The sequence below is a fragment of the Panthera uncia genome (genome assembly GCF_023721935.1).
Source record: "Panthera uncia isolate 11264 chromosome A3 unlocalized genomic scaffold, Puncia_PCG_1.0 HiC_scaffold_12, whole genome shotgun sequence".
NCBI lineage: Eukaryota > Metazoa > Chordata > Mammalia > Carnivora > Felidae > Panthera > Panthera uncia.
Window position 1 is genome coordinate 20002502 of NW_026057579.1, and position 25730 is coordinate 20028231.

Sequence of the window (25730 nt, forward strand, 5' to 3'; positions counted from 1 at the left end):
TTCAAAGGGCATCAGTTTTTCACATAATTGGCAACATCTTCAAAGCTCTGTATCTGCAGTCCTGAGCTGTGGCCCAGTACTCTGGTTCTAACTACCTGCAGGATGGTTCTGCATGGACATTTGCTGATTGGTTCAAATACACTTATGTGCAAAGATAAATATTTGTATCTTCAGGGGTTTTTTTTGTTTTGTTTTGTTTTTTAGTCAGGGTTGTCATTTTCCCAAACTGGAAACTTAGAATAATAACCCTAACTTCTTAAATTCCTTTATTCCCTAATCCAGTTTGCCATCAGCAGGCGTTTCCTGCATTGAAATGTCTTGGAGGTGACCCCCCCCCCCAACCTTACTGTCACTACTGAAGTTCACACACTCGCTACCTCATTTGTGCCTCCTCCACAAGGTTTTGTAGCTGATTTCCCCAGTCCTGTTCTTCCTTTTTTATCCATTCTGTTGGTCACTAACAGTCTCATTTTACAGAAACTTAGCTTTCTAAATATCTTTTCCCTTCGTAAGAGTTTTTAAACCAAATTCAAAGTGATTTCCTCTTTCAAAGTTTTCTTTCATGCCAGATACGTTTCTTATTCTGTCTTTATTTCCCTTTATTTCTCAATCTAAATTGTCTCTCACTGAAGAATGTAGTACACTGTTTCAGTACACTGTTTCCTGCTTTACCCCCCCCCCCCCCCAAAAAAAAGATAACAAATTCCTGCCATAGACACTTGCCTCCTCTTCTCTGGTTGTGTCCCCCAGCCCCCACCTCCAACCTCTTTTGACCTCATCATTCTAGACCTTTCAAGGCCTAGCTTCTAATTCCTTTCTTTTAGAACTTCCCTGACAGTTACTGCCTATGTGTTTTGTAACTATTCTAAACTACATTTTGAAGAAGTGTGGTGTGATGGAGTCAGGGAAGTATAACTTTAAAGTGTAACTTTAAATCTTGACTTAGCTACTTACCAACTTCTTAACCCTAAGCAACTTAACCTTTCTAAGCTAGTTTCCTTATCTATAAAATTTAAATAATTATGTGTACACACATACACCTTTTTGTGAGAGTAAAATGAGGTATTGTTTAGTAATGTATAAGGCACTTAGTATTAGGGATTGTTGCTTGAAAACAAAAACCCAGGACAATAGTGTCTTAAACAAAGCTGAAGTTTATTTTTTTCTTACATAAAAGAAGTCCAGGGTTAGGTAGTCCAAGGCTGATGTGGTATTTCATCTGGGACCCAGGCTTTCTCTACCTTTGTTTTCTACCATTCGAGTGCATGACTTCTGTAACAAAATCACAATTACCACATAGTCCAGGTGGCTGTTGGAGCTCCAGCCATCATAACTACATTTCAGATAGCAAAAGGAGGAAGAGGATAAGGAAAGAAGGGCCTGATTTCCAGCTTAGTCAGCTTTCTTTTACCAACCTTCCTGGAAGTCCCTCATAACCCTTCTGCTTATAGTCTCATTGGCTACCAGTTAGTCACATGACCATGACTTGCTGAAAGGAGGCCATAAGTTTTAATCTCTTAGTTGGGTGCATTGCTGTACAAAATAAAATTAGTGTTCTATTACTAGTAGAAACGAGGATAATTAATTTTGGGTGGCTACAGGCAGCCTCAGCCATGGTTACAACCTGTTGTGGTGCTTGACAAATAGGCTTAACAGGCATCTTTATGTCTCTGTTCTTTCTGTTCCACTTAGTGTCAATTTAACACTTAATTCTTCTTTGCTTCATATGTATCTTTTTTTTTTTTTCAGCTACACTGAAAGTTTCTTGGGGGATAAAGACCCCCATCATACTTCTTTGTTGTGTTTCATGACACCTAGCAGAATGCTTGGCACTTGGACCACATAGAAGGAACTTAATATTTGTTTGTTAATTAATTGATTTTATCTTCCACTAGAATTGTAGTTCTTTTAGCCTCTCATTGAATCTCCCCACCCGCCATGAGTATTTAATACTTTTTCTCCAGCTACAAACTAACAGCTATTTAGAGAGCATATATTGTAGATTTTCATTCCTTTGATACTTTCTTGTTTTTTAATGTTAATGTTTTTTTTCTTTTCTTTTCTTTTTTTTTTTTAATTTTTTTTTTAACATTTATTTATTTTTGAGACAGAGAGAGACAGAGCATGAATGGGGGAGGGGCAGAGAGAGAGGGAGACACAGAACCGGAAGCAGGCTCCAGGCTCTGAGCCATCAGCCCAGAGCCCGACGCGGGGCTCGAACTCACGGACCGTGAGATCGTGACCTGAGCTGAAGTCGCACGCTTAACCAACTGACCCACCCAGGCACCCCTAATGTTAATGTTTTTTAAAAGTTACTCTGTGGAGTTGATAATTTAACATTTTATCTTTCTTTAGTTAATATATTTCAAATGTATTTTTTTTTTTCTACACCTAGTGCTTCAGGATAAATACCTCGAATTAAACCTAAAGAATAATGCATATATAACATATATCAATTACATATATATCTGTTCTATACTTATTAATTATGTATAGAATCTGACTTTTTAAAATGCCACACTTGGCAGGGCCTCAGGAAACGATTTTTCTGTGCATGTTTAACTCACCCATTTGTTTATAAGGAAGCTCAATACTTTGAAAAAAAGCTTAGGTCACATTTCTCTGACACATTGATTTTGGGCTGTTGGTGATTTTTCTTTTTCTCCCCGACTATGGATGAGAAGAGAGGAAGAACTAACTGGAGAGAAAAGACTCTCTCTAAGAAGATAAAGAAATAGTATTACTAGAAATTTCTTTCCCATCTGCTTGAGTCAGACTTTATGGTAAAAATAAGATCTTATAGTATCAAAGTATCTTGGGGTAGAAGAATTTATAGGAGTTCTTTTTATTCTACTTTGGAACTCACTGAATGGAATATTTTAAACATGTTTTATGCTTCCTTCAAATTTATTCCTTCACAGGAATACATTACATTAGTAGCATATGAATATATAAATATAATACAGTTTCATACCCCCAAATCAATATGCTAATATATTCATAAACCCAAGCATGCATATGTCTTATATAAACACATACATAAATGCTAAGAGATAAAGGTATGTTGCTACAAATTCTTCTTGGAACAAAGTTTGTTATAAATAAAATAAGTTATATATCATTCAGTTATGTACACTCAAAAAGAGGAGGTAGGTAGACATACATGAATCGTTATTGGGTTTAATATTTAGGTAGATATTAAGTGGGTGGGAGAGAGGGCTGGGCAGTAAAGGAACTATACAATGTTAATAAGAAGGAGAACACATATTAACTAAAAATCATAATAGCTTTATGGTACTTTTTAATGGTACTTTTGACCAGTATACAAATAACATAGAGTCATTTATAAAAAGTTTATATTTCTTTCTAGTTTGACTTTATTTGGTTTTGTTCTCATAGATGTTTTCTCCCAGATGTCAGATTCCAATGGCTTAATGATATTTAGCAAGTTTGACCAGTTTCTGAAGGAAGTTCTGAAGCTCCCAACAGCTGTCTTTGAAGGGCCATCTTTTGGTTACACAGAGCACTCAGTCCGCACCTGTTTTCCACAGCAGGTAAGGACAGTTTTGTAGAATCTAGGACTAGAAGAGCACTCATCCATCCCTCTGCCCTTTATTAGATTTCACCAGATTGCTTCTAGTCTAGGGACATAAAGCCTTGGGTAGAGGAGGGAAAAGAGCTTTAAGTGGGAGGGGTGTGAAAAAGAGGGCAGACAAAAAATTCACCTACGAATTCTGGTTTGGGGGAGAGGGGAGTCTTTTCTGGAAAATGGTAACATATGTAAAATTTTAAATTACCAACATTTTAAAGAAAAATGTTGAAGATGAAGTGTTTATATTATTGCTACTGGACATATATTACTTGCCTGAATGAGTTCTTTCAACTGTGAAATAGAAGAATTTTGGCGTAAAACTCTATACAATACTGGGCCATTGTTTTCTCAGCACCAAAGGCAAGGAATGCTACACGGCTCTCAGCTGCCAGCTCAAAATCTCTCGAGGGTACACTCTCGTTTTCATGTGAAGAAACGATAGACTGGGTTTCCTCTTTATTTGTGAGTGTCCTTGTGTGATCCTGCCCTAGAGATTGTATGTGTGGATTCCTGAGATCTTAACTGAGTCTCAGGGGTCTCAGAGCAGAGTGGATGCTGGCAGTAGCTCCATTTGTGCAGGTAGACATGAGATAAAAGGAGCTTCATGCTAAGCTTAGAAAGTTCTGGAAAGGGGGGAATTACTGAAAAATCTGTGTTAAAACTAATGAGTAAAAGATTAATGGAAGTAGGATATTGACATAGTCTGAAAGTATCTCCTCATAAGGTATTTATTTTTTATTTAAAAATTTTATTTATTTGAGAGAGAGAGAGAGTGTGCATGCATGTGTGCTCAAGCAGGAGAGGGGCAGAGAGAAGGATCCCAAGCAGGCTCTGTGCTGTCAGTGCAGAACCCGACATGGGGCTCAGTCCCATGAACTGCAAGATCATGGCCTGAGCTGAAATTAAGGATTGGATGCTCAACTGACTGAGCCCCACCATAAGATGTTTATTAATTATGAAAGGAAATGTAGTAACATTAGAAAGTTACCATGTTACAATAGAGAAACCTGTCAGATTGACATTAACCGAGGGATCAAAGTCCCTATCACCGGCGAAGGGACAGACTGATATCCTTGCCTCCTGAGCGGATGCACCAAGATGTACCCAGTATTGCTGTTGTGGTACTTGGGCCAGAAAAGCACAGCCTGAGTCTCCTCTTCCTTTTTTTTTTTTCCCCCATTTTTTTATGTTTGGTTTTATTTTTTACAGTTTTATTGAGATGTAATTCACATATAACATTGTAAAAGCTTAAGGTGTACAACATAATGATTTGAGATTTGTATATCTTGCAAAACAGTTATCACAATAAGTTTATTAACATCTGGCCTGAGTCTCATCTTGAGGAACCATCTGACAAACCCAACTGAAGATAGTTCTACAAAATAACTGGCCTATACACTTTAAGAATGTCCATGTCATGAAAGACAAAAAAAACAAAAAAAAAAAAAAACAAAAAAAAACCAAAAACCTGTTCCAGGTTACAGGAATCTAAAGAGATAAGAAAAACCCAATGCAGTTTATGATCCAGGGTTTCCTTTTTGTTATAAAGGACATTGTTGGGACAATTGAAAAAATCTGAATACGTTTTGTAGACTAGATAGTAGTATTTTGTTATTAAATGTTAATTTCCCGATTTTGATATTTGTATTAAATTATGTGAGAAAATAACCTTGTTTTTAAGAAATATAGGTATTTAATTTAAGGGTAAAGGGGCATCTCTTCTGCAGTGTTAACATTTGAGAAATCTTGGTAAATGGGGAATTTTTTTGTAATCTTATGATCTTTCTAGAAGTCTGAAATTATTTAAAAATAAAAAGTTAACACATAAAAACAACAAATCTAAAAGTTTGAGGACTGAAAGAACATCATAAACCAGATCCTCCTGATCTGTGATACTTGGATTCACAAAAGAAGCAAAAACAAACACATACATACCTTTTTTTTCTTTTACATTTAAAGTTAAGAATTCATATTTATTTGAACTCAGACTTTCAAAAACTATTTTGTAATTTGTTTAGAGATTACTCATTAGCTTTAGCACCGAAAGTGGCACCCATAATACTGGTGAGTTATTTTTAGTAAGTTCTGAGGAGATGTTCTTCCAAATTTGTACATACTTTGGCTTATTGTTTTTGTGGAAATTTGCCTCTATGCATACTTTATCTCTTTCTCAGTATAAATGACAATATCAGCTTTTAGCATAGTAAAAATAGCTCTGTGCTTCATTTTATTCTAGTATAGTTTGCGTTTTCCCCATAGATATGCATTTCTAAATGAGATGAGGCTTTCCATACATATCCTGGTACAGGAATGTCCTTCAGGTATTAAAATGCCCTGAAGCGATGTGAGGATGAGTGTGATAAAGAAACTACAAACATTTTCCATTGATTTTAATTTATTTTTTAAGTAGGCTTCACGTCCATTGTGGAGCCCACTGTGGGGCTTGAACTCACAGCTGTGAGAACTGAGTTGAGATCAAGAGCCAGATGTTGAACTGACTGAGCTACACAGGGGCCCCAGACAGTTTTCACTTAGAATTCCTCTCGGTGCTACTGCTTTAGTAGTACCATTACATTAAACGGTTGCCCCCACAATACTCTGGGGTAATCATATCTGATGTACATGTGGCTTTTCACACAAGATACTTCCTGGAGGTCAGGCTAAAACTTGATCAAGTCCTGGAATGCTACTGTTAAGTAAAGTGTGTCAGAATGAATGGGGAAGGGAATTTATACAAAGAAGTGTCTGTGAAGAGTAACATCTGACCAGTGGATGACAGTTATGTGGGGTTTTAAACCTAAAGTAACCTTTGATCTGATTGTAACGTGAGGACTATAATGAGAATCTAGTACTGGAACGACAGTTTAAAATGTTGAAGAATATACAGAAATTTCTAGCTGTTAATCCTAGGAGTGCTATCTAGGATTCTCCAGATCACCTTATGCCTTTATTGTGAGGCTTTTGAACTTACAGCTTGGCTGTTGCTTCTTATCTGCCTCTGATTCCTATAAAAAACTCAGTCTGTGCTTTGGTATGTGCCATATTTGAAAAAGAGCAGCATCTCAGGCTGGAGGAAACTTGAGCTTTCTGTGGTCTGTAAAGATGGCCCAAAAAAGGACCCTCAAAAGAAAAAGAAACTACTGATAGAATGACCAAAAATATGAGACTTTGGACAGAGGTTCATGCAGCAAGAGTTAAATCCAATGAGTGTTGGGTTTCTTTTTGAAAATGGGCTTTTCCCGTATGGTTTATTTTCCTACCTATGTGTTTTTTAACACGAGTTAACTTATCCACCATCAGATAGCGAGAGAACAGGGTCAGTGTAAAGTGGAAATTGCTCTGTTGATTCACATGCAGTTTTCCCAGCATATTAATGTTCTGGGCTGAGCAAAAAAGTGATCACAATGAAAGAATGTAGGACTGTTTTAAGAAAGAAGTGGAAAACCTGCAGAAGTACCTTTCTCTGGTGAAAGAAGCGGCTGGTTTGCAGGATTCATGAACTGCTTCACTTTCTGTAGTATTATGGGGTGAAACTGTGGATGCACAAGAAAGACGTGTGAAGATATTGTTTTTAGGACCCCTCACACCTGTGCTACAAAAATTGATTGATGGAGTTAGCTATTCCCTGGAGCCCATATTTAGTTTTGATAAAATTGATCTGTGTTACAAGTTGTATGCCCTTATTATAAAGAAGGGAAAAAATGACTCAGGACTTAGGACTGAAAGGTATCATCTGATAGTGACCTTGTTGGCAGTGCCTTTGAGAGATTTAATTGTGCTATTAGTGTTGCTGTTGTTTTGTTCTCTGTTTACAAGGTGGCATCTGTTTTTAGGTTTGTGCCAACCCTGTTTTTTCTCATATACCTTATTTTTAAATCCACTGCTTTGCAGTATGCAGCTTTTCAGTGATGTCTGTGTTGCATTACAGGAGAAATTCTTGAATTTTTCAAATGATGTGAAGAGAATTACGTGTTTCTTTATTTTAATATAGCTTGAATTCTTTTTTAAAAAACAATTTTGCCTGCTTTTCACAAACAGACCCCAAAAAAGATGTTGGACTTAACATAGTTTTAAAAACACAACAAATATTAAAGGCATTTATAAGCTAATTCAGCAGAACACATCCACTGGAATAGCTAAAATTCAGACTGACAACTAATGTTGGTGAAGATTTGGAGTGACTAGAACTCTCATATGAGCCACTTTGGAAGATGCTCTGGTGGTTTCCTATAAACCTCAATATCAAAGATTCTTTTATCAGCTTCATAAGCATCTGAGGTGTCCGTAATAAACCACTGGAGTGAAGTTAATTCAAGAAATAGTATGCCTGAAATTTGCTTCAAAATATTCCAGACTGAAGGAATGGTGAAAACATAAATTAAAATTAGTCATTATTGAGAATTGTTGAAGCTGGGTAACAAGCATATTATACTATTCTCTCTACTTTGGTATATTGTAAAATTTTTAGAAAAAAATCTAGCTGTTTATTTGTGCTAATGATTATTGTCTGTATAAAGCACAGTGTTAACATAGCACCTCAAGGCTAATATTTTGGTGGGTAGACCAGGTGTATTGATTTTTCAGTGTTTGTAAACTAACAAACTGACTTTAGAGACTTAAAAGTTATTAAAAAACAAGCAGTGAATATGTTAAATCTCTCCCCAATTTTTCTAAACTTCAGAGTTTAAGGATGAGTTCTGTTTCTCCTTAAAAAGATGATTGCTATTTGTTGTGCTATTTATTTTTTAGGTTCATATTGACTTTAGTTTGAAGTGTTCAGTCCACCCTGCAGAGGATCTTAAACTTGATGTCCGTCTTTATGGAAGACTGAATGAGTAGGGGAGAGAGGGAGATGGGAAGGGAGCGGTGCTCTTTCACTGGGTGTTGCGGGACTCTCTGTGATTCACGGGGAGGTGGGCAGTGGGTAGAGATGGGATTACATTATCACCAGTGGATTTTTCAGAATAGCAACAGTATTTCTTGTGCCTGGAGATGTCCTCTGGCTATACTTTGATCCACATATCCTCTTCTGCTACATGCCAAAATGACTTTTCTCCCCACTCCATCTTTGAAGTGAGACATTTTCTGGATGTTCTGACTTTGTTTTCCTGGACGTTGTATAAAGTTTGGTAAGAATTACCTGGTACGTGTATATGTGTATTTCATAGGAATTCCAATTAAGCAGATTTTACAATCTCCATCAGCAGTCCCTCATTACCAAGATAATCTAGTTGGGTAATTACCATGTTTCATTGATTTGAAGACACTCTTTCACACCTTACCATCTCTGATATCCAGGTACCTCGTACAGACAATAATATCTTACAATTGCACTTGGCCAGTAGTTATGATGGGTTGTCTTTTCTTGCACATGTGTGAACTTGGTCAGAGCTGTTCCTGTTGTCACTTCAGCTGAATTATGTCCACATTTGGTCCTGCGTATGCTGTCATTTCAAATGATATTAGCTCTCACTGAAATGCCAATAACCCCTGACCTTCTTTCTCTCCAACAGAAGCCCTCATATTTCATACCCCAGATAAAATAGCCCTTCTTCTTTGATGCTCTGAATCTTTCATTGTAGGATTAATTGTTCCTCTTCTGCATTCCCATGGCGTGTTATATCTAGTTCACTTATGCCCTGAAGGGATACACCTTGATCTCCTTCAACTTTATATCCCCGTGACTAACAGTGTCTGGAAAATGATTGATGCTTACTAGAGATTTGTTGGATTAAATGATTTAAATCAAATATGGCATGAGAAAGTGTCTTGGTTTGAATTCTAACTGAAAGCTTAAATCTCATGGATGTATCTGAAACCTTGTTGTTGTTTTCATTGATATTTTTATTCTGTGATTTTCTCAAATGAAACAGTCTTTGCAGTGAGGAAAATATAGTATTTCAGAAGTACTGAAGTTTTCCCCATTTTTTAACCATAATAAATAAAATCATCTCTAACAAAGAGCACAGCAGGGGTGCCTGGGTAGCTCAGTCCGTTGAGCGTCCAACTTTGGCTCAGGTCATGATCTCACAGTTTGTGAGTTCAAGCCCCACATTGGTCTAGCTGCTTGTCAGCACAGAGCCTGCTTCAGATTCTCTGTCCCCCCCCCCCCCCGCCCTTCTCTGTCCCTCTCCTGCTTGTGCTCTTTCTTTGTCTCCCAAAAATAAACATTAAAAAAAGAGCACAGCAGCATGATATTGTTATGTCATTACAAAGTACTTTAATTTTTCAAGTTCAAAATAAATTTGTGATATGGTCAAATTCAGTGTCTAATAATAATCAAAAGGCTGACCCATAGCACTGGTCCTATAACCAGTTAATTTATGTTTGTCCTGGTCAGACAAAATATTTTTAACTCTACACAAAAGTTTGTATAAAAATATTTTAATCTAGAAGACTTTAAAAACACTTTTAAAAATGTTTCAGGTTTGTTAACCGTATGTCATTCATGGTTTTACTGATTACCAAGTAAGTCAGAGCAATGAATAAGAAATACTTACCTGTTGGGGAACCTGGATGGCTCAGTTGGTAGAGCATGTGACTCCTGATCTCGGGGTTGTAAGTTCAAGCCCCACATTGGGTATAGAGATTAAAAATAAAAGTCTTTAAAAAAAAAAAAAAAACTTACCTGTTGCCCATAAGGAAATAGGAGGTTTTAATGGAAATGATGAGGCTGGAAATTGCACCTGTGATGACCCAATGCTAAACTAATTTACTTGTTTTCTCATGTTGTTTTAGTGATACTGGATTTCTTATTTTTAAGGGGTGGTCTCTACCCCCTTTTAAAACAGGGAAAATGTAGTCATGGGTAGAGGGAAGGAGGTGAGAATGGCTCTAGGGTAATAATTGTCAGTATTGAGGATTAGAATAACAAAGGGCAGGAACGTAGATGACAAAAAGAAATGCTTACTTCCAGGGAAAAATATATATGAGTACACACAAGGATAGAAACAGCCTCAGTGTTTTATAGAGGAAGGCAGAGATAAATCATGGCATCTCAGCTCAGTGGATCAGGCAGCTGTTAAAATGATTAGAAATGAAGACCTTGTAGCAAAACAATTAGTATTTTAAAAAAAGTTAAGTGAAAAAAGTTATATATTTTTATCTACCCTATGTACATAATTACATAGAATCATATGTACATTTACAGGGAAATATAGGAAAATGAGAATTGTGGGAAGCAGTTTTTGCAATTTTGTTGTAGTTTTTGTTATAAATACTGTGCTATAAAAATAGAGAAAAATGCGGGGCACCTGGGTGGCTCAGTCGGTTGACCATCCGACTTCGGCTCTCACAGCTTGTGAGTTCGAGCCCCACGTTGGGCTCTGTGCTGACAGCTCAGAGCCTGGAGCCTGCTTCGGATTCTGTGTCTCCCTCTCTCTCTGCCCCTAACCCACTCGCATTCTGTCTCTGTCTCTCTCAAAAATAAATAAACATTTATAAAAAAAAGGTTTTTTTTTTTTAAATAGGGAAAAATGCAAAGAATGTGTTCAACTGAAGGATGAAAAACAAAACAAAAAAGGAGAAAAAAGTGCTAACTGGTCATTTACACAGTCATTTACTAAGTCACGGAATTTTTGAGCTGAGAAGTCTAGCACAGCAGTTCTCAAACTTTTTGGTCTCAGGACCTCTTTACAATAAAAATTATTGAGGACCCTAAAGAGCTTTTGTTCATGTGAGTTATTTCTATTAATAGTTCTATACTAGAAATTAAAATTGAGAAATTAAAGATAGTGTCATGTAAAAATAACAATGAGAAGTCTGTTAAATCTTAAATGTTTTTATGAAAAAAAGCTATATATTTGAAAACATTTTTATGAAAAACTATATATTCGAAAACATATTTTTATGAAAAAAGCTATATATTCCAAAACAAAAAAATTTAACAAGAATGCCATGGTTCTACATTTTTGCAAATCATTTTAATATTTGGCTCAGTTGAAGATAGCTGGATTGTCCTGTCTGCTTATCCTTTCAATCTTTTGTGATACGTTGTTTTAGTTGAAGTGTAGAAAGAAATCTTGCCTCACGTGGCGAGGAGTTGGGAAAGGGAGGAGTGCTTTAGTAGCTTTTTCAGATGGTTGTGAATCTGCCGCCTTGCCTCTGGAATGCCCACTGTTTGCCTATAAGAGAATGAGATTGAAAAGGGCAAATAATGCCTGAGAATTCTATGAAAATAGCCCCAGCCTCAGGGACTCATTGCAAATGTTTAGGAACCAACAGGGCAGCTTCTGAACACACTTGAGAACTACTGCTCTACCTTTGATAGGTGAGAAAACTGAAACCAGAAGGGTAAGCGATTTTCCCCAAATCACATGGTTTATTGAAGACGCTACTGGGACACAGTTCTGGTTTCATTCCTCATGATTTTGGAGGACTTCACATCACAGTATGACCTTAGAACAACTTTTGTAAGCTGACCCTGAGCATTTTTATCAGGGTCTAATGAGATGTCATATATAATTGTTCCTTTTCATCTCGAAGATTAAAAAAGAAGCCTCCATGATAGGTGAGTCAAAACTTGTTAGAGAAAGTAGCATTAGAATTACAGGTAGACTTGTAAAAATTAATTTTAATGTAAGATATAAAATAACAGATATAAAATATATAGAAATATTAATTAAAACATACATTTAAGTTTTGGTTCCTACCTCTTGCTAGCTAAAAAACACTTCTTAGTATCTTCTTTCTCAGTAATGTTACGGGGACACTTTTCATTTTTTTGTTGCTTTGTTACAGTTATGTGCATATCCATAGGAAGAGGCATTTTCTATATCTGGACCTCCATTCAAATGTTTGGTGGCTTTCTGGTTTTGTTTTTAATGTTGTTCACTCATTCCTCCGAGATTCCACTGAGGTGTCAGAAACGTTAGGGACTTGGATGCCTGAGATGGAAAACACTTTGGAAAACTTTATTTAGCCTAATTGAGTAGATATTTTTCAAATTTCACCCACACACGGGTATCTATAAAGGGCCTTTGTATGGTAGGTTCTTACTATTATCACCCTCATTCAGCCCTCTTGCTCGCCCCTTCCCTCCCTTAATTCAGTGATGGCCTCCAGCCTCTGTCCTGAATCTGAGGATTTCCTTCCTCTTTCTTCATCTTTTTTGAGTTTTATTGCAAAAGCCTTTCTTGTTCTACATCTACTTTATCCTCCCTTTTCTGTTCCCCACTTACCAGTTTCTTTTTTTTTAAAGATTATTCTTAATAAGAATTATCTCCAATTTACATACAATGAAACCAAGATTCTCATATTTGCCAAAAAGATACACAGAAGTGAGTCTGTAGTCTCCTGTCTGCATGATGGAACCATCACTGCAAAGGTGTCACGGTGGATCAGATACAAATGCTGGAGGCCTCCATCCTCCTGACTAGCCACCCCGGTGCCTTCACTTGTTGCTTCCAATTTGAGGTGAACGGATTAGTGGTAAAAATCACTTGTTTTATAATATACTGGCAAAATCTTTGAGTCGGCTCTAACCAATTTTGTCCTTTTTTTTTTTTCCTTCCTGAAATAAAGTATTTTAAAGTTTTATGGGGAAACACTCCATTTCATATACCCTGTTTTTCACCTCAAGAAAAGGTGGTGGGACTGAGAACGTAGTTACTTGGGAGAGTGAGATGAGATTCTGGGTGCCTTTTGGTGTCCACATGCTCCAGTCCTCATTCCCTCCCCCTGCCTTTGAATGGTGAGACCAGGGCTTATTAGAAAAGCACTACTTACTGGGCCTGTATCTCCTGCTCTCCTGTGTTCACCCTTTTGTCTCTGCCCTTCTTTAGGAATAAAGTTGGAAGTGGGGGCCTCCGTGTCCAGGTTATAATCATAGAGCTCTCCCATCTCCAAAGCAGGAAAGGTGCTTTGTGGGTTAGAGGAAATAAGGAAAATTCATTAATTTGAAAATTTTTGATAATCTGTTCTATCTATATCTCATGGCTCTATTTTTTCTAAACTGTTTTCTGATTTTTTTGTATCCAGTGGAATGTAATTATACCGGTGTTCACATACAGTGGAAGCTTCGTATGTATTTGTTTAAAAGAGAGAAATAAAGATGAAACAGAAAAATGCAGTCTAGCTGGGGAGATGATGTAATGGGGGGGGGGGAGTGATGGACATTGGATGTTTAGGCTCTAATTTCATCCAATTCTTCCCTTTAGTTTTCTTTCTTTCTGTACAAGAAAGTTGTTAAATGATGTTTAAGAGTGTTTGCCCCTCACTGCAGTATTTATTTAGTGATAACACACCAATGTTATGAAATGCTGGAGATACGGTAAACAATAAATGGAGTAGTTCTGCTTTCACTGATTTTTTTAATGTTTATTTATTGTTTTATTTTGAGAGAGAGAGCGAGCGAGAGCAAGCATGGGAGAGGAGCAGAAAGAGAGGTAGAGAGAATCCCGAGCAGGCTCCACACTGTCAGTGGGGAGCCTGACTTGGGGCTTGATTCCATGAACGGTGAGATTATGACCTGAGCCAAAATCAAGAGTCGGGCACTTAACCACCTGAGCCACCCAGGCGTCCCTCACTGATGTTGTTTTATAATAAGGTGTGGGATGTCTGTCTCCCTCACTGGTTAACATAAATAGTAGTTTGAAGGACAGCTGAGTTCCTGTGCTGGCTTTGTGTCCTGTTTGAGTAGGACCTTCACAAGTCATATAAATGCTTCTTTATTTTCTCATCTGTAATATGAAGTTAGTAATAATACCTAACCTATTTACCTGGTACAGTTGTTTTAAGACTCAAAATAATGTGTGTGGAAATGCATGTGACTATTGTAGTGACATACAGTATGTTGCATTGTCTCTAGTAATGTAAAATATTGTATTTTGCTATGGAACTTCACAAGGATTTCATTACAACTTGGTTGGGAGAATTCTAGATCAACATAATTTTGGAATTCATTAATAATATAAAGTATGTTTGCTCTTCTTCTCTTTACAGAAAAAGATCATGCTAAATATGTTTTTAGACACAATGATGGCCGATCCTCCCCCCCAGTGCCTTGTCTGGCTACCTCTCATGCATAGGCTTGCCCATGTTGAGAATGGTAAGCGGAATTTTTATCATTCAGTTTCTTGTGCTATAGGAAATACACGAGCTGATAGTATTTTGTAATGTCCTTAGCTATTACCATTGAAAATTATAATTGACTTTGGTTGTCACTCTGTCATTTGGATTTGTGATTTTAGCTTTCAAAAGAGGGATATTTCTTTCTTTTTTTTAATTACAAGTTCATTTATTTTTTTAATGCTTATTTTACTTTTGAGATAGAAAGAGAGAGAGACAGACAGACAGAACATGAATGGGGAGGGGCAGAGCGAGAGGGAGACAAAGAATCTGAAGCAGGCTCCAGGCTCTGAGCTGTCAGCACAGAGTCCGATGCGGGGCTCGAACCCACGAACTGTGAGGTCAGACACAGGTGAAGTCAGACACTTACCCTACTGAACCACCCAGGCGCCTCAATGGATATTTATTTCTTAAAGAAAAGTAAGGGAAGGGGACTTATTACTTAGGGTACCAAGAAATAGTAATATCAAACTTTGTGGTTCACACTCTTGGCTTTTCCCCCTGAGATTTCAGGTGATTGTTTTCTACTTGAACCGACCTGATTTACCTATGCCTTCCTTTTTTCCTTTAATTTATAAAATTCATAGTTCTAAAAAATTGCATATATGCAGTATCACCCACTAAAATTATAATGCTTTTAGAGTAGTTTCAAGGAGAATAGCTAAGGTAGGATTTGGTACTTCATACATCTTTACTTCTTCCTTTACTATTTTACCTTGAATTACTCTCGGTATCTTTTCCAGGAATTTGACTAAATCTGTTTTGCTTAAAATGACAGTTATCTCTTAGTAACTTCTTAATTTTTTCTTCTGCTGTTATCCATTTATCTCATTGTTTAGGTTGTCTGAGTTTGTTAAAGGAAAGGCTGAAGTTTTTTATGTAACCTCCCTCCTTCCTCTCCGGGCCTTTGCCTGTATCTTATTCCGCCAAAGAGAACCAGTAACAAGTGAAAGGAGCTAAAAAGCAGAGCCCTTTTTCCCTTTGTAAGAATGAAATACACTTCCATACTCGTTTTATCTTCTCTCTGTCCCATCCATATCTTCTGTTTTTAAACCTCTCAGCCTTTTGCCCCACTGTGGCTTTAGTTCACAGGTACCTTAGATTCAGGATTATTTAATTAAAGGTCTAGAATCTCTTGACTAAACTAAAACAATTAAATAATTTTTTAACAAGATTTTTGGATAGAGATTTATACTGTTAAATTATTACAGTATTATCAGTTCTTTTGGAGGCAATACTTTTAACCTGAAGTGTTTTAGTACTTTTATATTCAATTTGTTTTCATAAAATCATTTTGTATTTGCTATGCCAAGTAGAAAGAATCTCTTTTGTTCTAATTTTTTTGTTATCATTGTGAACATTTTACTGTTACTTTGTATATAGTGTATTACTTGTTGATTACATTCTTATGAGGTTAGTGATATTTTCCTCAGCGACAGAGAAATAGTATGAACTCATTGCAATATCTTAAAAATAAAACATGTTATCTATCACGGTAACATTTATCTACATACCTTAATTTTTATGGCGGGAAGTAAATTCTAAAATTATGGTATTTCTATATATTTCTATATGGTATTTTTGTTGTTGTTTGGGCTTTTTCTATGGAATTCATCGCTGGAATCATATTGAAGTTACTATTAATAAGGACAGATATCTATTTGCTTAAGCAGAAGTTGCACTTTTTTTATTGAAAAATCCAAGCATATAATATATAAGAAGGTACAACATGATGTATTCTTCCAAAAAGAATACTTTTACCAAAACTTGATCTTATTTATAATTGACCCAGTACATAGGTGATCCTTTCCTTATTCTGGCTCTCCTTTCCATCTGGTCAGCCCTTTATACTGTCTAATGTAAGTGTTGGCTCTTGACTGGTGTAGAAGAAAAGAAAAATCACATAGACATGCATATTCATCCAAGATTATCAGAATATACTTGATAATTTAATATTAATATACATATATTTAATATGTATATATTTTTAATTTTTTTGAATGTTTATTTTTGAGAGAGAGAGAGAGAGAGACAGAGCATGAGTGGGGGAGAGTCAGAGAGAGGGTGACACAGAATCTGAAGCAGGTTCCAGGCTCTGAGCTGTCAGCACAGAGCCCGATGTGGGGCTCGAACTCATGAGCCGTGAGATCATGACCTGAGCTGAAGTCGGACGCTCAACTGACTGAGCCACCCAGGTGCCCCTATATATTATTTAATATTAACTGAAAGTTATGTAGAATTATAAATTCTGATATGCTGATGTTGACTGTGTTGATATTAGCTCCAGATTGATTTGAGAGTAGTGTTCTTTGGTGGAACTTTACTAGATTGTATACTTTTAATTTGGAGCACAGAGTCTTATCAGCACTTTCATTATTCCTTAGAAATATCTTGATGACAAAATGCTTGAATTTCTTAGAGGAATTATGTCCTTTGGAGTTCTTATTCCCGATTTTACTTTTTATAGTCTTTAATGATCTTGTTACATTGTTTTCTTCACCAAGTGCTCCTTTTTCCCCCCCTCCCCCAGTCTTGATGTACATTTTTGGAAACAGAACCCAAAATCCTTATTTTATTTTTTTGAGAGAGAGAGAGGGTGCAAGTGAGCGAGGGGCAGAGAGAGAGGGAGAGAGATGTGGGGCTCACTCGAAGTGGGGCTGTAGCTCACCTGATGTGGGGTTCAAGCTTACCTGAAGTAGGACTTGAACTCACGAACTGTGAGATCGTGACCTGAGCCAAAGTCAGATGCATAACCGCCTGAGCCACCCAGGCGCCCCCCAAAACCCTTATTATTGAAATAAGATTGGATTTGTATACATATTGCTAGAAAGAGTTATTCAAATGAAGATTTGAATACTATATGCCCTTTTCCTATTGACTTCCATTTCTTGTGTTCAGAATTGAATTGCCAGAGGGAACAATTATGTTACCAACACTTAAAAGAATAAACAACTGTCTTTAATATACAGTTATGCATTGCCCACTTCCCACTCAGTGAACTGGATGTTCAGGCTGTAAGAGAATCCCAGCAATCTCTATGAATCCTGACTGCTACCTGGCAGGTTTGCATAAGGTGACATGCTGTATGAACGGAGAAAAGGGTGACAGGTCCCTAAGATTCCCTTCCTCCAAATCCCCGCTGCTTTGTTGGTCTAGAGTACTTTATTTTACTGTTTTGCTACTTAGAACTCTTACCTAAAACTAACATGGCAATATGTCTAGCCTTACTTTTTTTACCAGTAACCACAAACTTGTGCCCAGGCATGTTGTAGCATTTAGTTCAGCCAACATTTGAAGGCCTTCAGTTGAAGGTGCTGTGTAAAATACCATTTTCAGGTAATAGAGACCCATAGTATATCATTCCAGGTGTTATTAGCAAAGGAAACAAATGTCTGTACAGCTGACAATGATAAATCTCTTTAAAAAGCAATAGGTTTGAAAAATAAATTTTAGACTGAAAGTTTCTCTTCTTATATATTTATCTGAATTTGAGAAGCATGAGTCTCGTTTTAAAGAAATTGGTTATTTTCTAAGGTGAATTGGAATGTAATAGTCTTCTCTTTAATGTTTATTTATTTTGAGAGAGAGCGAGCAAGCGCGTGTGCACATGTAACACATGAGCAGGGGAGGGGCAGAGAGGGAGGGAGACAGTCTCAGCAGGTTCCATGCTCAGAGTGGAGCCCGACAGGGGGCTCAGTGTCACCGCCAGGAGGTCACGGACTAAGCCTGTATCAAGAGTTAGAGGCTTAACCTATTAAGCCACCGGGCACCCCTGGAATATAATATTGTAACTTGAAAAACTTTTCTCATTTATTGTTTTCCCCCCTTATTCTAGTAAATGGCGGCTCAGTTAACTAGGAGACGCTTCAGAGTTTTCAGTGTTAGTGTTGTTTTCACTTTTGCTTTTTTGCATTAGGTGTGGTTTTCCAGTGTATTGACTTGACTCTCCGAGTGAAAGTAAGATAACTTGCTTCTCCTCCTCTCCCGCCCCTTCTCCCCTGCCCTGCTGTCTGCCTGCCACAAGTCTTCCACCCCGTGGAGTGCTCCTATTGCCGGTGTGAGAGTATGATGGGCTTCCGGTACCGATGCCAGCAGTGCCACAACTACCAGCTCTGCCAAAACTGCTTTTGGCGTGGCCATGCCAGCGGCCCTCACAGCAACCAACACCAGATGAAGGAGCACTCCTCCTGGGTAACTGCTTCGTGTGTCAGTCCGGGTCCCCCGCTGTTCCTCTTTCATCGCCAACAGCACCAGGAGGGTCTCCCGATAGGTCCCTGGCAAAGAGGGACGTGGTGCAGTCAGATCTAGGTGCCAACACTTGGGATGGGTTGCGAGCGTGTTGCGCTTCATCACCTGATTTTAAAAGCAGAATCTTTAAAGTTTCAGGAGCTGGAGGTATTATTACAGTTGAAATGGAAAAGTAAGCGAGAAGTGTCTTCTTATTTTAAAACTGTGCAAAGGGTATTCTCCCAAAGCTTCCTCTCTGAGCTTTACGTGGGATTGAAAGTTCTTTTTTTTAAAGCATATTTTCTTCACGTCTGTAGGGCTTAAATGGGGTAAAGAAAGCTGCATGAAATAAAGGGGTTAATTTTTGTCTCTCTGAAGTTGGGGAAATACTGTATTTTACAGTTGCCACATCAGTGTCCTTATTTTCAAAAGTAGTCTTTTATTTTTATTAAAAAAAAATTTTTTTTAACGTTTATTTATTTTTGAGACAGAGAGAGACAGAGCATGAAGGGGGGAGGGGCAGAGAGAGAAGGAGACACAGAATCGGAAGCAGGCTCCAGGCTCTGAGCCATCAGCCCAGAGCCCGACGCGGGGCTCGAACTCACGGACCGCGAGATCGTGACCTGAGCTGAAGTCGGACGCTTAACCAACTGCGCCACCCAGGCGCCCCAAAAGTAGTCTTTTAAGTAACAGTATTTGGGTGGAGGTTGATGTGTGATTTTCCTATAGTGTTTACAAATCATGCAACAAGCTTAGCATCAATCATTTTTCTTCCTGTCTCTCAATTTATTTTCAGAGTCTTAAAAATGCCATATATTTTTTTAATGTTTATTTTCGAGAGAGAGAGAGAGAGAGGGGTGGGGAGCAGGGAGGGGCAGAGAAACAGGAGGACAGTGTAGTCTGTTCACTGACTGCAGAGAGCCCGATGTGGGACTTGAACTCACGAACCATGAGATTATGACCTGAGCCGAAGTCAGGTACGCAACCGACTGAGCCACCCAGGCAACCCCCACAAAATGCCATACTTTTATTTCCAAAAAGTTGTTTTAAAAACTTTTCCCTCTGGTTTTCATTTGTTGGTTGGTTGGTTGGTTTGCTAAAGGGTAGAACATATAGAGTGTCATAAGTGTAATTCAGGATTTAGGTTCTTACCCTTGGTCATCCTACTGGACTTTAAGTATTTAGAAAGCTTCAATAATCAGGATTTTTTTTTTCTTTCCCTTTTTTCTAATTAGTCTTTTTAAAACTCAACCAAGAACAAAAAGAAGGTAAGTTCATATCAGGGATTAGTTAAAAAAAAAAAAAAAAAAGAACAACTTTCAATCCACGTGTGCACTTTACTTCCTACATCTCTGACATGTTAGAGGTAGTTTTTGTTTTTTGTTTTTTGTTTTATCAGATAGGTTTTCAGTTATACTTAACCATAAAATTTGTGTTAAACTGAACATCCTATCTGGGGTTTTGTTGTGTTGTAAATTCTAATATTGTTTTTGGTTGAGGAGTGATTATTTAAAAATTTTTTAAACAAGCAAAGGAAAAAAATACAACGTAGTAGTCTCTTCCCTTTTTCATTGAATAGAGATAATTTATAGATTTCCAAGTTGTTGCTTTTCCCTTTCTTAAAGTACAAGTGTCGCTTGGTGGTAAATGATTTGTTAATGTTTTTCCCACTGTTTTTTGTTTAGAGTCTAACTCTCAGCACTGAGATAGCTCTTTGCTCTGTTACCTTTTGTAATGATTGGATTCATTGGGATGTTTCTTTTGACAATTCTCATCTACATGTTGGGCTAGAGAATGAGGAGCTTGGGGTGCCTGGGTAGCTCAGTCAGTTAGGCGTCCAACTTCGGCTCAGGTCATGATCTTGCGGTTTGTGGGTTGAGCCCCACGTCGGGCTCTGTGCTGACAGCTCAGAGCCTGGAGCCTGCTTCAGATTCTGTGTCTCCCCCTCTCTCTCTGCCCCTCCCCCGCTCACACTCTGTCTTTCTCCCCTTCAAAATAAATAAACATTAAAAAAATTAAAAAAAGAGAGAATGAGGAACTTGTTCATCTTAATTTGAACTTGCTCATTTAGCTAATTTATAACCCTTTTAGAAATGGGAATTTTACATTTTTTTAAAATATAAGTGACTGAATATTGCTTTATGATTTACAAAGCAGGTTTTCCTGTGCTTTATTTCATTGAGCAAAAGCATACATAAAGTACAGAAATCACAGTGAATTTTTGTGCTTTTGCTTGATTCTCATAACACTCTTGTGTAGTAAGTCATATCCCCATTTGTTGTTATTTTTATTTCAGCTTTGTTGTTTTTTAAATTTTATTTAATTTTTTATAGTGACTTAAGATTTCAAGAAAAATCATGAACAATACGCATGCATCATTTTGAAGTTGCTGTCTGTTTTGAATTTTGATGAGTATGTGCATTATGTGTGATTGATGCATCCTGGTAAAGTTTTTTAGCAGTGTGTGTGTGTGTGTGTGTGTGTGTGTGTGTGTGACTTGTTTTCAGGATTAGAACTCTGTATGTATAATACCCTTGCTCTTTGAGGAAGATCTGAATGAATTTTGAGACTGATGTGGGTAAAGAAGTTTCTACTAACAAAAAGATGTGTAATCTCTTTAATAGTCATTTCTTTGACATTTGCCCACTGTGTTTATACGAGTATTTGAATAACTATTTCTCTGTGTTCACAAGGGATAAATTTAGTGTACGTTTAACAAGTTTGTATATGAATTTGCATTGTAGATTTGATAGGTGTTATATTGGTGCTTGGAAGTTTATTTTGATTTTTCCAAAAGTTTAATATTTTGTCTAAGTAACTATGCGATGTAATTCATTATTCTGTCAGGCATCAATCCATTCATTTGACTTTACTTTAGAAGAAAATGCTATATGGTGATTAATTCTGTGCATTCATTATTCGTTCAAAAGATATTATTTGAACTCATGCTGTGCGTACCAGGCACTATTACAGGCATATGAGATACATCTACGAACAGAACCAGACAAAGATTCCTGCTCAGTGGGGCTTGAATTTTAAGGGGTGTGAAAGAGACCATGAGGGCTCACTGACATTGCTCTTTTCCCATTTTTGCTTGGCATGCATCTAGACTACATTTCTCAGCTTCCCTGTATCTAAGAAAAACCATGTAAATACCAGTTATCAGTGGAATGTGAACAGAGTGATATGTGTCTTCCCAGAATAAGACCATTAATAGCCGAGGGCCTTTTCTGTCCTCTCTACCACAGCTTAGGGGAGAGAACTTCATTAGGACCCAGAGGAAGATGAAACCATAAATGAAAGGAAACTGGGTCCTTGAATGATGGGTGGAGAAGAATATCCTGCTCCCCTGCTTGACTTTGATCAAGAGAGCTAGGAGCAAGAGAGAAACCTTGTGTTAAGCTACTGAGGTTTTAGTGTTGGCTGTAGTAGCTGGTTCTGGAAGTAAGTTCTATTACAGCAAAACCTTGAGATTTGTGTTGTTGGCTTAGCTGTCAGGTAGCCCTGATAAGGACACCAATGTTGGAGGTGGGAAGGACAGAAATCTATGTTATGCAGTGGTGGCCAGTGGCTAAATTTGTCATCCATAATAACTTAGAAGGTCCACTTCTTGCCACCTGAGCTCTGGGTCAAATGTTGGAAAGGACTGAAGTGCGAGTGTGTGTTGACTGTCTTTTGTTAGGTCTTACACGAAAGAGATGAGCTTAAGAAAGAATTGTCTAGTTTCCAAGCAAAAAATGAAAGGGAATAGAGAAAGTTCTGACAGTTGGAGCAGTGACAGGAAAAACAGATTGCTTGTAGACCCTAGAGAGCAATAGGTAAGAGTTGAGAAAGGCTTTGAGCCACAAAGGCCTAGTGAACCTTCTCAGTCAAAGAAAGATGACAGTCCTATGGCAAAGATTGGATCAGGGCATGAGTTCTCATTCTTGGCTGTTCATCAGAATTACCTTGCTCTCACTTACATAGCTTCTGATTTAATGGGTCAAAGGTACATGAAACCTAGATAAGACAGTTTTTAAAAGTTCCCTCAAGTGATTGCATCGTGCAGCCAACGTTGGAAACTGCTGACCTGTTGTTTCATCTGGACTCCAGGTGGCTTCTGTTAGTTCAAAGCGAGAGGAACGGAGGCAAAGACATAAATCAGCCTTAAGAATGATGTCCAGGAAAAGACTTTGTGTGCGGTTACTGGCACATGGAACTGACTGGAAACAAATCGATCAAAGGCCTACTAAGTTTTTGAGGGAATTATATATTGGCAAAGGAACTAGGAGCCTGCACTTAACAAGCCCCTGACTGTTCTAACTGTAAGACTACTTTCTAACGACCCAGAACTTGCTCTGGAAAGAGGTGGTCTGTGAAGGCTGTACGGCCTCTAGGAAGGGCATGCCAGAGCCCACTTTGCCAAGGAGGATATTAGATAAGGAAGAACCTTGTGCTTGTGCTCCTCCATTGTGTGTTGGGCCTGGGGAGTGTGGGTGTGGATCATCTGCCCGATCCGTTCATAGGGTCCATTATTTGGAGCTACGCATGATCCTGATGAAGAAGACTGTGATAGACCCAGACGTCCTGGACTTGTCTTTAGATGCACTGACTGAGTGGTGCTTCACATTTTCTTTTTGGAGAGGTTTGAGTGTGTTTTGGTTGCAGGAAAAGGGAGGAAACATATTTTGTGATCACAAGTACTTATCTATATCCATGTTTTGCTTTTCTTCCTGGACCTGTACCTGGATGATCTAGCCCGTCATCCTTGCAGCCTGACAGGGCCATATGACTTGTTCTGACCAGTGGGATTTGTTTGCAGGTGATCTGTGTTACTTCTGGGTCACGGCTGTTTAAAGCAGATGTGTCTCATCTTCTCTTTACCCTTCCCACTCCCACTAGACATTGGCCACATGGAATGATCTTCGAAGAAAGTAATAGCGGCAGAAGCCCTTGAATGAAAGGGAGCTGGGTATCTAGTAGATGGATCAGAGCCCCTCTGCCAATTTACACTAGACTTGCACATGAACAAGAAATCAAAAAGCAGAATCCAGAGTATAGGGTCATAGAGGCCTTGTTGAGAAAGTGAGATTTGAACAGAGTCTTTGGTGTATGATAGTAGACATCTGGGGAAGAGGAGGCATTTTCAGCATGAATCCTGTGAGTAGGAGTGTGTTTCTGAGTTCAGGGAACAGCAGAGAAGCTTATGTGGCCAGAGTGGAGTGAACAGGAGGAGGTCTATAGGAAAGGAGGACAGCTCACAAGGGCCTTTCTGACCATAATAAGGATGTTGGCCTTAACTCTAGTGGAATGAGGAGTCTTTATTTTTTTTACGGGAAAGAGAGAGAGAGAGAGAGAGAGAACGAATGAATATGAGTAGGGTAGGGGCAGAAAGAGAGGGAGTGAGAGAATCCCAGGCAGGCTCCACATTCAACACAGAGCCTGACTCAGGATCCCGGGATCCTGAGACCATGACTAGAGCCAAATTGAAGAGTCAGGTGCTCTGGGCATCCAGGTAGCTCAGTCAGTTAAGCATCCAACTCTTGATATCAGCTCAGGTCATGACCTCACAGTTGGTGAGATCAAGCCCTGTGTTGGGCTTTGTGCTGACAGCACAGACATTGCTGGGATTCTTTCTCTCCCCCTCTCAGTGCCTGCCTGCCTCTCTCTCTCTCTCTCTCTCTCTCAAAATAAATAAACACTAAAAAAGAATAGTTGGACGCTCAACCAGCTGAGCCATCCACTTACCCCAGAATGTGAGTCCATAGGGTTTTGAGTAGAGGAATGGCATGGCTTGATTTATCTTTTAAAATGATCAGTCTGGATAACATGTAAAGAGTAAAGTGGGAGGAAAAGATAGAAGCAGAAAGAGCATTTCAGGAGAGATAACTGCAGTAATCAAAACAAGATACGGTAGGATGGTAGCAGTAGAGGTGGTGACAAGGGTAGAACTAGAATTTACTTTCTGAATCTGCCTAATGCGTTGGATGTGGCTTGTGAGAAGACAGGAGTGAAGATTTTGTCCTAAACAGCTAGAAGGATGGAATTGTCATCAGCTGAGATGAGACAGCTGTGGATGGAGTACATGTAGAGGTTAGGATTGAGAGTTCACTCTGGGAATTCAGTTCAGTTGGATTTAAGTTGCTTACTAGACATAGGGAGTTGTTGGATAGGCCATGGCATATGAGTCTAAACATAAAGAAGTCTGAGATAGAGATGTCAGCTTGGGGGTCATTGGCAAGTGGTTGGTATGTAAAGCCATGCAACTGAACAGTACCACCAAGTGAGTGGAGATAGAGGCGAGAAGAAAGAAGAGAAGAGGAATGAGAACTGCCCTCAGGGCTCATCATTAAGAGATCTTGGAGAAGAGGATGAACCTGTGAACAGTGACACAAGGTGAAAGCCAGGAGACGGTGGTGTTCTGGACTATGCGTGAAGGGTGTTTTGAGGAGGAGGGATTGATCCTCTGTGTCCAGTGCTGTGACAGTCAAGGGAGAAGATTGAGAAGTGGCCCCTCATCTAACAATGTAGAGGTGGTCTTGCAAGAACAGTTTCTGTGGAGTGGTGGGGACAAAACCCGACGCAAGTGGGTGCAAGAGGGAGAGGGGAGAGAGATGGAGACAGAGAGTATAGACAACTGTCAGTGAATATCTATTTCTAATCTTTCTTTCTTTCTTTCTTTCTTTCTTTCTTTCTTTCGTTCTTTCCTTCCTTCCTTCCTTCTCGTTTCTTCCTTTCTTTTCCTTTCTTTTTTCTTTTTTCCTTTCCTTTCCTTTCCTTTCCTCCTTTTTTCTTTTCTTTTCCCTCTTCTCTTCTCTTCTCTTCTCTTCTCTTCTCTTCTCTTCTCTTCTCTTCTCTTCTCTTC

General features: G+C 38.4%; 1 protein-coding gene across 13 annotated transcripts in view; it reads left to right on the forward strand.

Annotated features, from left to right (window-relative positions):
* The window catches only part of DTNB (dystrobrevin beta), a 239661-nt gene that overhangs the window by 65448 nt on the left and 148483 nt on the right, over positions 1 to 25730 (forward strand). For 12 of the 13 annotated variants that reach the window (XM_049651935.1, XM_049651937.1, XM_049651938.1 and 9 more), the window contains 3 exons: positions 3400 to 3554; positions 14534 to 14639; positions 18684 to 18850. In XM_049651935.1, coding sequence (XP_049507892.1) covers positions 3400 to 3554; positions 14534 to 14639; positions 18684 to 18850 — 428 coding nt within the window. The remainder of the gene's footprint in view (positions 1 to 3399; positions 3555 to 14533; positions 14640 to 18683; positions 18851 to 25730) is intronic. The other variant, XM_049651939.1, reaches the window with a different exon arrangement.